This window comes from Oncorhynchus mykiss, chromosome 18 (assembly GCF_057628025.1).
Source record: "Oncorhynchus mykiss isolate SJ-2025 chromosome 18, ASM5762802v1, whole genome shotgun sequence".
NCBI lineage: Eukaryota > Metazoa > Chordata > Actinopteri > Salmoniformes > Salmonidae > Oncorhynchus > Oncorhynchus mykiss.
The window spans coordinates 28,256,861-28,275,774 of record NC_143039.1 but is presented as its reverse complement, the minus strand read 5'-3'; the positions used below and the strand labels follow the sequence as shown (position 1 = coordinate 28,275,774).

Here is an 18,914-nt window from a genome sequence, read left to right as displayed (position 1 = left end):
ATAGGGTTTTCGGTGAAGGGTTCTACCTAGCACCAAAAAGGGTTCCCCTATGGGGACAAACTGAAGAACCCTATATGGTTCAACATAGCACCTTATTTTCACAGAGTGTAAACTCTGTACTGTTATGTCGGCATTCAACAAAGTTAGAGGATGCCGTGAAAACAAGCTTTATTTTCAAGGAACACAAAAACTCAATTGAAGACCTCAGATCTTAAAAAAATACAAAAAGAAAATAGATTTTCAAGAAAACATCTTTAATGAATCAGTTGTTGTCTTTTGTACCTCAGACAGATTACATGAAAATACATTTAAGTCGACTGCAAGTATGGCAACATATTCACACATATAAACATGTATGTGGTGCATTTTGTATGTATTTATGTATATAAATATGTACAACAGAAACACGTTACACTCAGTTCAAGTTTTGTGCAAGTGTGTTTTACATCTACTAATTATATATAAAATCCCACACAAACCAAATCATTTTCATGTGTGCCCACGTAATATACACAATCACACAACTACAGCTCACCAAAGATTAAAGCAACGCATTGGATTATGCATCAAGGGAAACCTCGGAGAGGACCTGCAAAGTCCAGCAGTTTTCTCCCGTCCACCAGAAATGTTTCCCTTGCGGGTGTTGTGTGTCTATCTGTATGTCGCTCGGAGGCTTGAGTGAGTGTGCATCCAGTTTTGTCAGACACACGTTAGACTGTACCACCATCTCCTCTGCTCAGTGCCTCTGAGGTAGACTCAAGCTCAAGGACCTGTGATTTCCTGCTCCCACCCACTTTCCTTTTTGTTTTTCTTTTGTTCGATTTGTCAACAAATTGTAGGACATTCAGAAGACATAAATGAAATACTACATGTATAATATGTAGCCATGAGGTAGAAATGTCTCAAAGAACACTATAATAAAATGATTGAATAGAAAGCGGGGAAAAAATAAACAAACACAGAAACCACCAATAACATTGTTTGCCAGTTCTGGTACAAAGAAAAAAATAAGCCGAGGGAAAAGTACATAGCAACACAACAAAGACAAGAAGATTGGTTGGATAGTACAATTCAAGTGATTTGGTTGTTTCGAAAGTACTGTATATGTGAAGGAATGGGCTTTTCGTGCTCTCAAGTACATCAGTAGGTTTCAGTTTAGAGAGGGCAGACTGAATTATGGGATAGACCGCGTTGTGGTCAGTTGACAGACTGCACTGCAGTTTCCATGTGCTGTTGACACTGTCACACACACGCACGCACGCACGTACACGCACACACACACACACCTCAGCGTGTCCTTTCCTCTCCTCAGTGAGAGTGAGCGGAGAAGTGAGATTCACACGCCTGGGCTGTGGGTCAAGGAGTAGGGAGCGAGACTCCATTTTCTATTTCCAGAACAAGCCTTCGAGTAATGAGCTTCTACACATACAGCACACTCAGGCTGTGAGCATCCGCCTGTTAGCACTGTATCAAGTTTGTGAAACATTTGAACATTCCGATGAATTGAAGGTATGTGAAAGTGCATTCAGGTCAATCTTAAGTAACTCCAGAGGTGAACTAAATCTGAGAAGTTGACGTGGATGTGTTGCGTTCTAAGGTTTGTTCGTGTGTAGCATATCAATAAAGCATTGTACATTTCACCCACCTACCATTATTTTATATGAGTGAAGTATAATTTGAGTCAAAGTTTCATAGGCCATGTAAGCGGTTATATTACGGTCGTGTTACTTCCGTGGATCCACCCTTTCATCTACCCAAGCGAGAGAAATTGGAGAAGTGTTCAATCTTACGTAGCCGAGACGTCGTGGTAGACGAGTGCAATGTGCAGTCACAGCAAGTTCCATCTAAAATCCGTTGAGTGCTAAAATGGAAAAGGTATGCAAACTAGAATTGGAAATAATACCAATCATAGGAAGAGATAAACGTTACACTGGTCACAAGCTGACAAAACAAAACAAAAAACGTAAAGGCAAGCAACATAGGACTGGCAATCTCAGTGCTCGGGGATTGCCAACCAGTGATTATGAACACCAAAACAAAAAATACACACAACGGAATGCGATAGTGCACAATAATAATACACCTACGGTACATCAACACCGCAACACGCATAGCAACAGTCGGGCACAGAGAACAAAAGAAGAGCAACAAAATACATTCAAATGCAAAACAATGAGCTATGAATCACTGTTCTGTGGGTCTTTTGGTACTGACCACAGCAGACTGACTGGACGTTTCTTAAAGGTGCAATGCAGCTGTTTTTTTATCTCAATATCAAATCCTTTCTGGGAAACATTGAAGTACCTCACTGTGATTGCTTTCAATTAAAATGGCAAAAAAAAAAAATATAGCTTCTCAGCAAAGGGCAATTTCTAAAGCAATCATTTTGCTAGGACATTCTGGGAGTGGTCTGAGTGGTGTGCTGTTATTGGCAGAGAGGTTCGGAACTCTCTTTCTTATTGGTCTATTAACTAATTTACCGCATGGTGATATCACCATGAATGGCCAAACTCCATCCCACCAAAACAGGAAGAAATTTCAGGCAGTCTTTTCAAACAGCTCGTACACTAAAATTACATTATCATAATTTTCATAATTTCCCAGTATTATTCCAACCTCATAGTGTGGAAATATATATAAAACACAGGAAATCACGTTTTTGACTGTACTGGGCCTTTAAGAGCCAGGATGAGTGTCCAATTAGTGGTATATCCACCGTGACCATGTGCTTGGGTAATGTGTGTACATACTATACAACGAGGATGCGATTGGCCAAATACCTTAAACAATACCTAGCTCCTACCCGCAAGCCCTTGTTGAGTCTCCTTGCAGATATGACACAACTGGATAGGTGTTAGCAATATGACGAAAATCTCCAGAGCATTCCAGAGTTCAATCATTATAGCCATGGTGTTGTGAACAGTCTTATCACGTCAGATCTGTACCTGGATAAGCCAATGAGGACCTCTGGTAAGGAACTGAAAACAGGTTTGGAATTGAGCCCCTGGTGCTGAACCTCTGACCTCGGTGATGAATAAAGCTGGCAGCCTTTTCTCATTCAAACCGACTCGACTGGCTGACATATAGCAGTAATTAGCATTTGGCCATTTTGGATCTGAGGCTGTCCCCCCCGACTGCTCTGCTGCCTCCTAGATGAGTTGAAACCAACAGAGGTAGAACAGAAAGTATGTGATCTTAAAGTTGCATTTTATTCTGGGAAATCCGGAATCACACACTGTGTCACGGCACAGTTCGCTTTTTGTCTTCATTTGGTGGCGTTTCTGCTTCATCGTCAATTACAGTAATTCTATGGCTTCCTGTGACAACACAATAGCAACTGAAGTTCATCGTTCCATCTAAAGAGTTGTTCGTTGTTGACAACATTCCCCTAACCTTCATATAAGCCACTATACGTGGTCATCAGCGCCCCCTTAAAACATCAGGGGAACAACTCTCTTGATTCAATCAATACACAACTCAGGATCAGAAAAACACACTAGGGCATCGCATTTTCTAAAAACCTTAAAATGGAAACTGAACTCATCGCCAAATTCTTCATTTAAGCACCTTCGGAAAAGAAAAAGAGAAATCTCCATATTGACTTATTTGTCCCGTCGTTCCAGAACTAAATCTGGTTACATTCATTTTCATCTCCTTGACCGTCTCCCCTAGAAGGTTCGAGGTAAACCTAACAATGTTTCTCTAGATATTATATAAATGACAAAAATCTTGGTCTTAATACTCTCAGAGGATCGTAGTGCTTTTGTGTGGTGATGACGTTGAGGTACTGTACAATTCACAAACACTTTCCTGAGTTTTTTTTTTGCAGACAGAGGATCAGAGATGAAGTGTATGGATCGGGGGTCCAAATTCCTGTCACCCCCTGAGGAATACTGTTGATACTTGGTGAAATGGCAGGAGAAAATGGCAACCGCCACTCTAATTTTAATTTTGCTGTTGAAGTTTAAAGCTCATAATATCAGCACATGCCATTAATGTAGATTGTGAGGCAAACAAAATCATTATACATCAAAAAAAAAAAGAGAATTAAGAAAGCACCACTACAGGCACTTGGTTAGCCAACTAAATTTTTAGGGGACAACAACAAATGTATATATACACACAGGGTCCTCCTCTGTCTCTTCTCAAGTTGACCCCTTCTTAATGTGTATAACTATGCCTGACTTTAGCAGCGTCAAGCATCCTAATGAAATCTCTGCTCGTTACCTGCAAAACCATCAGGTATCACTCCAACCAAGTCTCTTGATGTTTCTCCACCTCTGGTGTCAGGTCTCACGTGTGGGGAGTTTACGTCGCCCCTCTTGTGTGCCTTCCTCTCTGGTTAGCACCACAGACAGGTCAAAGAATTCCCAACGCCTCTTTCTTGAGGACTTTCCCCCCGAGGTTCACTGACCGCACCCAAACATTTTGTTCCACTCGGTGTACGTGTCGATCTCTTTCTGCGATATACTGGGCTGGAATTTGCAAAAAACACTGTCAAAGTCCTGGTAGGTGAGGGGTCGCATCTGGCCCGTGGGCATGATGCTCACCGAGAGGTCCAGGCCTTGGGAGGAGGTGTGCAGCATGCCCACCAGGGCCTCCTGGCACAGCCTTGCCACGTCCAGGCCGGAGAAGCCCTCGGTGCGCTGGACCAGCAGCACCAGCTCCTCCTCACTGAGGCAGTACTTCCGCTGGGACTGGGACAGCAGCTGGCTCAGCATGTGGTGGCGGGACGAACCGTCCGGCAGCGGCACCAGGACCCGCCGGCCAAAGTACCGTCGCAGCCCTTCGTCCATGTCCTGGGGCTTGCTGGTGGAGCAGACCACCAGGACGTGGTTGTTGGAGTCATCGGCCGGCCCCAGGAGCAGCGCATCAAGCTGGGCCAGGAGCTCGGCCTTGAGGCGGTGAACGGGGCTCTCGTTGCTGAGCTGGGCTGACAGCAGCATGTCCACGTCGCTGATGAACAGCACTGAGGGCTGGCGGCAGCGCGCCACCAGGAAGGAGGCCCGCAGGATCTTGTCACCCTCTGCTAGCCACTTGGTGGCCAAGGTGGAGCCTCTGAGCTGCAGGAAGGGTGCCCCCAGCTGGCTTGCCATGCAGCGGCCCAGCAACGTCCGGCCAGTTCCTCTGGGGCCGAACAGTAGAACGCACCTCGGGGCCGAACCTAGGCCGCTGAACATGTCCGGACGTAGCATGGGCCAGAGAACCTCCTCCTTCAGAGTGGCCTTGGCCAGCTCCAGGCCTGCAATGTCACTCCAGTCGACTGGGGGTCCCTGCTGCAGGATCTCAGAGGTCACCATGTCCAGGAGGTGGGGGTCGCTGCTCTTCAGCTGCTCCTCAGCGGGCCGGGAGGATGAGGTCGCCCCCGTCAGGGAGAGGTGGGAGAGGTGCAGGCGGTGCTCATCCCCTTGGTCGCTCAGGGAGGGAGAGGTGAAGCTGCCCAGGGAGTCGGTTGAGCGCGAGCCACCCCGAGTGGAGGTATAGGACGGAGGGGTGAGGGCTCCACCCGCAGACTGCTCAGAGGCCATGGGCTGCTTTTGGGTATTAAACGGCAAAGATGACTTGCCAGCGTTCCTGTCAAAACCATTCCCTCCACCGCCCGCATTTGAGATGCTGCTGTCCGGTACCCTGTACATGGGACTCTCTGCGGTGCTGCGTGCCTGGCCGTAGACAAAATTTCCATAAGTGGAGTCCATCTCTCCTTGCCCTGTCATGTAGAAGGCTTTTCTCTTCAGAGAGTTGGACAAGCTGCCATTCAGAGGCGTGGGCGCGATGGGGCCAAGGTTGTGCGACTGGTAGGGGTACCCGGGGAGCGTGGAGGAGGGGGGCAGGGGGGTGGGAGCGGCGATCCCTGACGGTAGGTAGGAGGATGGAGGGGGGGCTCCCCCAGGGCTGTAGCCTGGCCCCACAGAGCTCTGGGAGGGGTACCCGGCATGTGGGTAATTGTAGCCCGAAAGGTTGGAGGATCCCCCATTGTAGGCCGGGACCTGGGAGGGGTGGGGGGGTGGAGGAGGGGGCTGCAAGAGGCCGGAGCTGTGCAGCGGGGAGGTGGTGACCTGGGAGCTGTAGCCCAGGTAGGAGCCACTGTAGCTGGGGCCGTATTCCTGAGAGGAGCCTGCAGAGGAGTGGAGGGCCGTGGCGGTGTGACTACCACAGCTGCTGCTGGAGTAACCAGGCTCTGTCAGGCCGCTGGAGGCCAGGCCCGGGGATGGCGAGCTGCACATACCAGCCACCTCCGCCGCCACCCCTCCTTTCCTCATGGACATCCCCTCGGGGACGCAGTATACCCCCTCCTGCCAGGCCTCGCCCTCCCCCTTTCTGCCGTTCATCCCGGCCTCGGCGTAGGAGTTCAGCAGGGCCCTCTCACTGGGCATCTCCAGGATGCCAGAGTACTTCTCAGCGTACTTCTTGAGCAGGTTGGAGGCGGTAAGTGCAGAGATGTCGTCGTTGGCCCAGGCGTACTGGTAGGTGCTGCCGCCGCGCTGCAGGTGGCCCCGGTAAGCCTCGGCCTTGTGGGCCGGCGAGCGCGTGGTGGAGGTGATGTCAAAGTGCTGCTCCGCCCACTGCGCATGCTCTGGGGTCCACTGCATCTTTAGGCCTGCAACGGCAAGAGCATAGAGACAGACAGGACAGTTAGGTTGGTCTTATTTATAAGACAAAGGTACAGCCACTCAAAATACAGCATCTCTTCACTTAGGCTCTCTGTCAATTGGTCTTCGCTCTGCTGTCAACGGATTGATTATAATGGCTGTGATGTGATGACAGTTTATTGGGAGTGATCAAACACTGTCATGCTTATGATAGTACTCACTGTATTTTGCTTAATCATGGAGATTCACTGCTGCCATTTCTTCAATATAAAATCGAGAATACAACTCATGAATATGTATATGAATCTGAGGTTATACAGTGGGTCATTTATGAGGTTATACAGTGGGTCATTTATGACATGATTCACACATCATGATCAATAATTAACATCCATGATGACTAATGTACTACTGAGCAAGATGTGTTCTAGTTTAATGAAATTTTACATTACGTGCTACTGTATATTGAATAATAATTACTGTGAATAATGATTTTATATTTGACGTCCATCAGTTTCATTTAGTGAATGGCTTAAAGATGCAATATGTCACTTTTTGGGCGACCCGACCAAATTCACATAGAAATGTGTTTTATAGATCTGACATTCTCATTGAAAGCAAGTCTAAGAAGCGGTAGATCTGTTCTATGTGCGCTATTTTCATGCTTTCTGTTCTTAAGCTTAGGTTTTGTGTCTTTTACTTTCGGTTTTGTTCACCAGCTTCAAACAGCTAAAAATACAATATTTTGGTTATGGAAAATATATTACACAGCGGTTTAGATGGTACAATGATTCTTCTCTATACTATACTTGCTTGTTTGGCCACATAAACTGAAATGAAACCTAACCCTAACTATTATAATTTTTGCAGCCAGGAAACGGCAAAGCGATTTCAGCAAGGTGCATCTTTAAATAAATGTCAAATATTATATTCATGAAAATGACTAACTAACGAAAATTCTTCACATTTAAGTCGTCTGATATAATTCGCCTCTCGCATTTCTTTTGTTTCTTGGAACACGGATGGTAAATATGACACGAGTAATGACAGATCACATGAAGGACACCGCCTCTCTGCCTTGGGACCGGGCTGGCTGCTACCAGGTTAGGACAAAATAATGCACCCTGCACATAACAATATGACACAGACATGGCAGGTCACTCCATAATCCCTCTCTCATCTCAGGCGGCCGGAGATGGTTTCAGAACGCGCCTAGTGCAGCAAGCAATCTCCCCCCGCCGGCAGTGTTCTGCTGCTTTCATCAATACACACACACACACAACAGAGCCACAGCTGGCTATGAATTACAACACCCTGTGTATGAGGCCTCCGCTATACACCGCACAGTGCCGGACTGCACCTCCACCCCGTCACCTCTCTCTCTCTCTCTCTCTCTCTCGCTCTGCCTTTCCATCTCCATTCGTCTCCTACCTTTCTCTCTCGCTCCTTTTCCCTGTCCACCCTCTCTCATTACCCCCTCCCATCTTTGTCCTCATCCCTTTTTCTCTCTCCCCCCCGCCTCTGGCTCGTTCGCTCCGTCTCACACACACTTCAGTCACCTAGATCCCTTTGTTGCCTCTGAGGCTCAAGAGCCACTATTTTATATAATCCCCAAAGACTATCTGCAAATACTAACACACGCACGCACGCACGCACACATACACACGCGCACACACACACACAGTCATCTCACTATCAAAGCATGGTGCTATCAAAGGCCAGACCCACATCGTCGTAGGAGCCTCCTCTCAGATCGGACTCTGTTTGATTTGATTTAACACACAGCGGATTATGAGGATCATTTATGACCATCCTCTGTCCTTTCTTCAGTCTCAGTAGCATGTCTTATGAATCCACTGTCGGAGGCCCTTTAAGCACTGCATGTCTTACAATTACCATACCACCGACGTTCCTCTTGGTTTTTTTTATAAGTGGAACTGGCGTGAACATGCACACACACACTCGCTAACACACATATTCACAAACACACTTCTCCAGTAGGTTCGGCGTGTCAGCGTAGCATGGTGTTTGTTTGGTAATAGAGCCGGGGGAATTCCCCAGACTCCTCTCTGATTCTCTCTCCCAGACGTCTCGCCAGACACCAGCAGCTAATTAGCAGGATGACGATGTGCTAATTGTGTTCATTTACAAGGTTTAAGCCGAGGGGAGTCTTGCCGGGGCTGGCACGCATGTCACGCTCCTTATTGTAATGACTATATGAAACTCCACGGACAGAAAGGGCTTGGAAATACTTTAGCCTGGATCAAATTGTTCAATAAACTGTGTGTGTGTTTCATTGACATGACGTTTCATCGACAGTGGTTTCTGAAAAATAACTGCTGCATGATGGGAATAATTGTTGCGATTGATAATTCTTCACATAGCATCTGTATTCTTTTCTTGTTTTGTAAAACAATGACATTTCTGCACAGTAAAACGTGTTTGAATATACAACTAGAATGTTTACTCAACGTATATTTTGGGCTTAGAGGTTAGACACAGAAGTAAACTAACTGCCTAAATGTCAAAAAGTTGACGTTTAGGTAAGGATGGGAGTTTACAACAGAAGGTTATTCATTTGCCAATGGAGCTCATTTGAGAACTCTAAAACATAATGCATCCGGATTTAAATACATTTACATTTAAAAAAAGCATCAGCAGAAAATATTCTTCTCAACTCTGTGATTTTCCGGTTCATAATAATATTTGTCATGGTCAGCTAATGGAGAACGTTATATCTTGTACCCAGCAAGACATTACACCCGATAGCTAAGTGGGTGGTTATTGCAATATTTCTCACATCCTTTACACTAATTGTGAGGTTCAAAAACCTCCCTATTGCACCATTATACGATAGCTGCAATATTTGTCCAAAGTTCTATAATACTTCGATGGCATTTCAATTTTGGGGCTAAATGTCATTTATTGGATGAATTACCATTTCAATTGTAGATAGCAGAGTATTAAGTAGTTCAGAGGTTATGGTAGAAACAGTTTGCGAGAGAAAAATACCCTTCTAAGAGCACGGTCTCTATACTCTCTTAAAAATATAGTATCGCCCTTCAATATTTCAACACAACAGTATATCTTCTTGAATCTTTCTCACAATACCCTGGTCTACCCTAACAACATCTCTCTCTCTCTCTCTCTCTTCACAGCAGAATGCTAGGTAGTCTCTCTCCTCACAGTGTTATTATTAACTAGAGATGCCTCCCTCCCTCCCTCCTCCCTGCCTGTGTTGGAGAATTCATAGTCTGACTCCTAGTACTGTGTACTGGGCCTCGCTCTGGGGACCACGGTTCAGCTGCCAGCATGTCAATGGAGAGAAACACACAGGAGGGAAGGAGGTAAAGAGAGGGGGGATGAGGGAGGGACAAAGGGAGAGAGAGAAGCTATAGGGGGAATAGAGGGTGAAAGAGAGGGTATGCAGTGCCAGTCTGGCAACTTGGCAAGAAAACAACAGAGAAAACACACACACACACACGCACACACACACACAACCTTCTACGCGGCAAAAAAAACACATCTTCCAAATCTTCCAAATTCCAGCCCACTTAAAACAACCACCTAACCTCCCTTTTATCACTGTAATATTGACATAGAAAACCTCAATCACTCCTATCTTATTTAAATCCATTTAGAAAACATGGAATCTTTATAATTCCATCCTCAATAAAGCCAACACTTCTAAGAGACGTGTCAGGCTCCATCAGTGCCTTCATCTCTCCAATCAGGGGGTTAATGTAAAGCCACAGCACGCGTCTCAATGGTATCCTATTCCCTACATAGTGCACTACTTTTGACCATAGCCCTATAGGCCCTGGTCCAGAGGTGCAATATATAGGGAATAGGGTGCCATTTGAGACGCATCCACAGTGATTACCTCCACTATGCAAATGAGGGCCAAATGATAACTTGCACTATTTAAATCAGGTAACACTGATTACTCTCCCGTTATTCAGATGAGGGCATATGAGTTTGAACTCAAGGCTTTGAACCTCATGCACTTCCATAAACACATGGAATAAGGCCCTGAGACTGGCTCTTGAATCGTACATTGTTGTCCATGTGATGGTTAAAACATGGAATACACACATCTCTAATCTTATAAAAACTTTTATGCCTCTCGAATTGAAAACATTCTAAATATCAACATCTAACGCAAGATTGAATTTGGATCACCATGAATGACCATGTGTGCGTGTGCGCGCGTGCGCTCTCTGAGAGAGAGTGAGATTGTGTGAGTCTGGCCGAGCATTAACGCACTCAGCTGCAACAACATCCAACAACATTTGGATGCGTCCTAAGAGCATCAAGTCCGTCATATAGAAGGTCTAATCAAACTCATTTCTGCTTCTGGACATTGGCATGAACGTGGCTGCATATTAGAAAGGGGTGTGTGTGTGTGTGTGTGTGTGTGTGTGTGTGTGTGTGTGTGTCTGTGTGTGCGTGTGCGTGTGTGGGGGGTAAACAGCTCTTCAGAAAGCACTAATGAGCTCTTTGAAGTCCGTCTGCTGTGTGATTCTACACAGAGTGTGTTTGAGCGGGCGACCTATTTCAGCCCTGTCATAATTAAGATCCATGCGTTTACAGAGACAGACATGTGAACAAACGCACATCAAAGATCCTTCTCTTCCGACGAGTCATCTCGCATTATGCACGCCAAAACAAGGTGTGCCGCAATATATTCAGAACACGTTCGGCGGCGGGTTTTGAAATGAAATGTGGTGAAAGACTGAATTTGTGGCAGCAACTGATTGGCAAGTGATCTAACTTCATCAAATGAGAATAAGAGACCAATTCAATTTCACGAGGAAATGGTCCAAGCAATTACTGATATCCTCGTCCGATAGAGCAGAGGGCATAATTTAACCTCGAATTCAGCGAGATATTGTGTGTGTAACGTGCGCGTGTGTGTGTAACGTGCGTGCATGCCGGGGTATGTGTGTCACCTTGTTAATGAGGCTGCCACATTGACACTGTTACTAAGCCAGTGGCGATGGCGTATTGGCACACACTACCTGCCGTGTAAAATAATGTGATTAAGCCCTCTAAAATGCAATTAATTAAGTAATTAGTCGTGAATGAGTGTCAGACACTGCAATCAAAATTGCTTCAGTGTTTTGGTTAATTGATTGAACCTCTGCACTTACAAATACTGATTTGTCAGGTCCCTAAGCTAAGAAGTTACAGTTTGACTCTTAGCGCATGACCCAACTATAACATTGCATCAATGTTGTCATCTGGATTCATAAACGCTTGTGTACTTCTAATGAAGGTAACTATTGTGTGGTGGCCCACTACTACTCATAGTGCTGTTCAGAAATGTGGGTACCTGTATACAATAGATTGTCAGGCAGAAAACTCCACTTAGAATCAAGCTGCCTGTTTATAGAGCTTGAAACGGAAGAGAAAGCGAGGACTTGGGAGTCTGGGGTTCAACCTCAAAGACGATAGAAACAAATGAAGTTATCTTTGAAGTATTTGTTTCTCGTCTGTTGGTATGTAAATGCAGATTTAAATAGGTACTTTGTGTCTGAGAAGATGGAGCTGGAACACCTCGCGTGAATATTTAAATTCCAATGTCTGAGGATCAGATCATTTCATCCCCCCCAAAAAAATATGATCTGTCACTCCACAGATCCCTTCCAAAACAGAAATATATGTATCAAACAAAATTAAAATAAAATAGCTTGAACCCAAAGCCTGACAAATTAGTTCCGAATCCCCACAGACCAAGCAAAGACCAAGCATTCCCTCATTTCTTCTGAAACTGTAAAGATAAACAAAAACCAAGCATTGCAGTCTTTGAAGCATGCATTTTGAAGCCCAACCGCTGTTCAGTGGCTTACCATGACAACAACTCCACTGAGGGAAAACAACAGCAACAAAAACAGAAGTAGTTGAAAGCACAGACAGCAAGCAGTGACTTTCCACTTTCAATACAGACACATGACAATACAGACAAATGACAATACAGACACATGACAAAACAGACACATGACAATACAGACACATGACAATACAGACACATGACAATACAGACACAAAAGATAAGCTGTCATCAATGAAATTGAGATTTTATATTAAAAAAAACATATAAACCAACTGGAATTCAGGAAATTCAGAGTGACAGGTAATATTAGGAAATCCGACCGATATCCTTTAAATATTCCTAGTAATATGGGGATCCCTCATCCCTACTAATAATACTTGGACCACGTGTTCTCCCTCATGTATGGATTTGCTCGACAAACTATAACCTGCCGACTTTCAGGGATAGTTAAAGTGATAGTTCACTCTCCAGTAACAGTTTGCCAGATGCTTTCAGGGAAAGTTAAAGTGATAGTTCACTCTCCAGTAACAGTTTGCCAGATGCTTTCAGGGATAGTTAAAGTGATAGTTCACTCTCCAGTAACAGTTTGCCAGATGCTTTCAGGGATAGTTAAAGTGATAGTTCACTCTCCAGTAACAGTTTGCCAGATGTTTTCAGGGATAGTTAAAGTGATAGTTCACTCTCCAGTAACAGTTTGCCAGATGTTTTCAGGGATAGTTAAAGTGATAGTTCACTCTCCAGTAACAGTTTGCCAGATGCTTTTAGGGATAGTTAAAGTGATAGTTCACTCTCCAGTAACAGTTTGCCAGATGCTTTCAGGGATAGTTAAAGTGATAGTTCACTCTCCAGTAACAGTTTGCCAGATGTTTTCAGGGATAGTTAAAGTGATAGTTCACTCTCCAGTAACAGTTTTCCAGATGTTTTCAGGGATAGTTAAAGTGATAGTTCACTCTCCAGTAACAGTTTGCCAGATGTTTTCAGGGATAGTTAAAGTGATAGTTCACTCTCCAGTAACAGTTTGCCAGATGCTTTCAGGGATAGTTAAAGTGATAGTTCACTCTCCAGTAACAGTTTGCCAGATGTTTTCAGGGATAGTTAAAGTGATAGTTCACTCTCCAGTAACAGTTTGCCAGATGCTTTCAGGGATAGTTAAAGTGATAGTTCACTCTCCAGTAACAGTTTGCCAGATGTTTTCAGGGATAATTAAAGTGATAGTTCACTCTCCAGTAACAGTTTGCCAGATGTTTTAAGGGATAGTTAAAGTGATAGTTCACTCTCCAGTAACAGTTTGCCAGATGCTTTCAGGGATAGTTAAAGTGATAGTTCACTCTCCAGTAACAGTTTGCCAGATGCTTTCAGTGATAGTTAAAGTGATAGTTCACTCTCCAGTAACAGTTTGCCAGATGCTTTCAGTGATAGTTAAAGTGATAGTTCACTCTCCAGTAACAGTTTGCCAGATGCTTTCAGTGATAGTTAAAGTGATAGTTCACTCTCCAGTAACAGTTTGCCAGATGCTTTCAGGGATAGTTAAAGTGATAGTTCACTCTCCAGTAACAGTTTGCCAGATGTTTTCAGGGATAGTTAAAGTGATAGTTCACTCTCCAGTAACAGTTTTCCAGATGTTTTCAGGGATAGTTAAAGTGATAGTTCACTCTCCAGTAACAGTTTGCCAGATGTTTTCAGGGATAGTTAAAGTGATAGTTCACTCTCCAGTAACAGTTTGCCAGATGCTTTCAGGGATAGTTAAAGTGATAGTTCACTCTCCAGTAACAGTTTGCCAGATGCTTTCAGGGATAGTTAAAGTGATAGTTCACTCTCCAGTAACAGTTTGCCAGATGTTTTCAGGGATAGTTAAAGTGATAGTTCACTCTCCAGTAACAGTTTGCCAGATGTTTTCAGGGATAGTTAAAGTGATAGTTCACTCTCCAGTAACAGTTTGCCAGATGTTTTAAGGGATAGTTAAAGTGATAGTTCACTCTCCAGTAACAGTTTGCCAGATGCTTTCAGGGATAGTTAAAGTGATAGTTCACTCTCCAGTAACAGTTTGCCAGATGTTTTCAGGGATAGTTAAAGTGATAGTTCACTCTCCAGTAACAGTTTGCCAGATGTTTTCAGGGATAGTTAAAGTGATAGTTCACTCTCCAGTAACAGTTTGCCAGATACTTTCAGGGATAGTTAAAGTGATAGTTCACTCTCCAGTAACAGTTTGCCAGATGTTTTCAGGGATAGTTAAAGTGATAGTTCACTCTCCAGTAACAGTTTGCCAGATGCTTTCAGGGATAGTTAAAGTGATAGTTCACTCTCCAGTAACAGTTTGCCAGATGCTTTCAGGGATAGTTAAAGTGATAGTTCACTCTCCAGTAACAGTTTGCCAGATGCTTTCAGGGATAGTTAAAGTGATAGTTCACTCTCCAGTAACAGTTTGCCAGATGTTTTCAGGGATAGTTAAAGTGATAGTTCACTCTCCAGTAACAGTTTGCCAGATGTTTTAAGGGATAGTTAAAGTAATAGTTCACTCTCCAGTAACAGTTTGCCAGATGCTTTCAGGGATAGTTAAAGTGATAGTTCACTCTCCAGTAACAGTTTGCCAGATGCTTTCAGGGATAGTTAAAGTGATAGTTCACTCTCCAGTAACAGTTTGCCAGATGTTTTCAGGGATAGTTAAAGTGATAGTTCACTCTCCAGTAACAGTTTGCCAGATGTTTTCAGGGATAGTTAAAGTGATAGTTCACTCTCCAGTAACAGTTTGCCAGATGTTTTCAGGGATAGTTAAAGTGATAGTTCCCTCTCCAGTAACAGTTTGCCAGATGCTTTCAGGGATAGTTAAAGTGATAGTTCACTCTCCAGTAACAGTTTGTCAGATGCTTTCAGGGATAGTTAAAGTGATAGTTCACTCTCCAGTAACAGTTTGCCAGATGCTTTCAGGGATAGTTAAAGTGATAGTTCACTCTCCAGTAACAGTTTGCCAGATGTTTTCAGGGATAGTTAAAGTGATAGTTCACTCTCCAGTAACAGTTTGCCAGATGTTTTCAGGGATAGTTAAAGTGATAGTTCACTCTCCAGTAACAGTTTGCCAGATGTTTTCAGGGATAGTTAAAGTGATAGTTCACTCTCCAGTAACAGTTTGCCAGATCCTTTCAGGGATAGTTAAAGTGATAGTTCACTCTCCAGTAACAGTTTGCCAGATGCTTTCAGGGATAGTTAAAGTGATAGTTCACTCTCCAGTAACAGTTTGCCAGATGCTTTCAGGGATAGTTAAAGTGATAGTTCACTCTCCAGTAACAGTTTGCCAGATGTTTTCAGGGATAGTTAAAGTGATAGTTCACTCTCCAGTAACAGTTTGCCAGATGTTTTCAGGGATAGTTAAAGTGATAGTTCACTCTCCAGTAACAGTTTTCCAGATGCTTTCAGGGATAGTTAAAGTGATAGTTCACTCTCCAGTAACAGTTTGCCAGATGCTTTCAGGGATAGTTAAAGTGGTAGTTCACTCTCCAGTAACAGTTTGCCAGATGCTTTCAGGGATAGTTAAAGTGATAGTTCACTCTCCAGTAACATTTTGCCAGATGTTTTCAGGGATAGTTAAAGTGATAGTTCATTCTCCAGTAACAGTTTGCCAGATGTTTTCAGGGATAGTTAAAATGATAGTTCACTCTCCAGTAACAGTTTGCCAGATGCTTTCAGGGATAGTTAAAGTGATAGTTCACTCTCCAGTAACAGTTTGCCAGATGCTTTCAGTGATAGTTAAAGTGATAGTTCACTCTCCAGTAACAGTTTGCCAGATGCTTTCAGGGATAGTTAAAGTGATAGTTCACTCTCCAGTAACAGTTTGCCAGATGCTTTCAGGGATAGTTAAAGTGATAGTTCACTCTCCAGTAACAGTTTGCCAGATGCTTTCAGGGATAGTTAAAGTGATAGTTCACTCTCCAGTAACAGTTTGCCAGATGTTTTCAGGGATAGTTAAAGTGATAGTTCACTCTCCAGTAACAGTTTGCCAGATGCTTTCAGGGATAGTTAAAGTGATAGTTCACTCTCCAGTAACAGTTTGCCAGATGCTTTCAGGGATAGTTAAAGTGATAGTTCACTCTCTAGTAACAGTTTGCCAGATGCTTTCAGGGATAGTTAAAGTGATAGTTCACTCTCCAGTAACAGTTTGCCAGATGTTTTCAGGGATAGTTAAAGTGATAGTTCACTCTCCAGTAACAGTTTGCCAGATGTTTTCAGGGATAGTTAAAGTGATAGTTCACTCTCCAGTAACAGTTTGCCAGATGTTTTCAGGGATAGTTAAAGTGATAGTTCACTCTCCAGTAACAGTTTGCCAGATCCTTTCAGGGATAGTTAAAGTGATAGTTCACTCTCCAGTAACAGTTTGCCAGATGCTTTCAGGGATAGTTAAAGTGATAGTTCACTCTCCAGTAACAGTTTGCCAGATGCTTTCAGGGATAGTTAAAGTGATAGTTCACTCTCCAGTAACAGTTTGCCAGATGCTTTCAGGGATAGTTAAAGTGATAGTTCACTCTCCAGTAACAGTTTGCCAGATGCTTTCAGGGATAGTTAAAGTGATAGTTCACTCTCCAGTAACAGTTTGCCAGATGTTTTCAGGGATAGTTAAAGTGATAGTTCACTCTCCAGTAACAGTTTGCTAGATGTTTTCAGGGATAGTTAAAGTGATAGTTCACTCTCCAGGAACAGTTTTCCAGATGTTTTCAGTGATAGTTAAAGTGATAGTTCACTCTCCAGTAACAGTTTGCCAGATGTTTTCAGGGATAGTTAAAGTGATAGTTCACTCTCCAGTAACAGTTTGCCAGATGCTTTCAGGGATAGTTAAAGTGATAGTTCACTCTCCAGTAACAGTTTGCCAGATGCTTTCAGGGATAGTTAAAGTGATAGTTCACTCTCCAGTAACAGTTTGCCAGATGTTTTCAGGGATAGTTAAAGTGATAGTTCACTCTCCAGTAACAGTTTGCCAGATGTTTTCAGGGATAGTTAAAGTGATAGTTCACTCTCCAGTAACAGTTTGCCAGATGCTTTCAGGGATAGTTAAAGTGATAGTTCACTCTCCAGTAAAAGTTTGCCAGATGTTTCAGACCTTAAAAGTGATCTAATGTTACGAAAAGTCCATGTCCCATGACAATACAGACACATGGCAATACAGACACATGGCAATACAGACACATGACAATACAGACACATGGCAATACAGACACATGGCAATACAGACACATGACAATTCAGACACATGACAATACAGACACATGGCAATACAGACACATGGCAATACAGACACATGACAATACAGACATATGACAATACAGACACATGGCGATACAGACACATGGCAATACAGACACATGGCAATACAGACACATGACAATACAGACACATGACAATACAGACACATGGCGATACAGACACATGGCAATACAGACACATGGCAATACAGACACATGACAATACAGACACATGACAATACAGACACATGGCGATACAGACACATGGCAATACAGACACATGGCAATACAGACACATGACAATACAGACACTTTTTATTACTCCATTGAGCACAAACAAATCTACCTAGGCAAATATAGTGACACTTTCCCCTGAGCTGTATAATAAATTGACACTGGATAAATTGCCTTTTACTAGACATACTATCGGAGCTCTGGGTTAAACGGAGAGCGCAGTTAAACAAATGCTCCGGATCAAGGAAATTGTGCATGGCTTCACGTGTCAGTCAGGGGGGAAATTGAGAGATATTCAGAGTGAGCTCTAAGCCGCCGCCGCGGCGACACGGGGACGCTTACGCCCTAGCATCTCGCCATTCATCTTTAATGCAGTCGGGCCCGTCCTTTAGACAGTCCATTTCCTGTGACTGGCGCACCGCGCCTAATCACCCGGTTATACCCACGATGGTATTCTCAAAGACACAGCACACACATACATAAACACACACCGGGCCTGTAGCACACTGAGACAAGACACCAGATCATTTTAACCCAGCGTTAACACCGACAACGCCTTTCACTGCTGTTAGCCAACATAATCTTACTCCTCCCTCATCTCCAACACACACCACACACGAACACACACTAACTGCAATCCTGCAGATTCATCTTAACAAGCATGGACATGTCCTAATATGTCCCCAGTATGTGCTGACATTCTCAGGATGGTAGAAAACAGTAAGCCACTGCTGAGGGACCTCATCTACATATATTCTAAACCTGTTAGAGGTGATGGGATCCTTCTGGTGGCGTAGTCCAGGACTTTGTTCCAAATGGCACCCTATTCCCTATACAGTGCACTACTTTCCACCAGTGCCATATGGGCCCTGGTCAAACATAGTGCACTTTATAGGTAATAAGGTACCATTTGGGAGGGGCCCAAGATCTCCTTTCTTTGGGGGGCCTGTGGGGTTAACACAGGGCTAGGTGGTATTGATACACTCCAGACGCCTGGATCTATACCGGCGGTGCCACCGCGACTTT

At 43.9% G+C, this 18,914-nt stretch overlaps 1 protein-coding gene across 2 annotated transcripts in view; it reads right to left on the bottom strand.

Annotated features, from left to right (window-relative positions):
• Window positions 1-237: 237 nt before the first annotated feature.
• Window positions 238-18,914, bottom strand: part of LOC110495797 (fidgetin-like) — a 39,777-nt gene continuing 21,100 nt past the window's right edge. For both annotated transcript variants that reach the window (XM_021571237.3, XM_090208079.1), the window contains one exon: window positions 238-6,598. In XM_021571237.3, coding sequence (XP_021426912.3) covers window positions 4,407-6,598 — 2,192 coding nt within the window. In that variant the 3' untranslated portion in view covers window positions 238-4,406. The remainder of the gene's footprint in view (window positions 6,599-18,914) is intronic.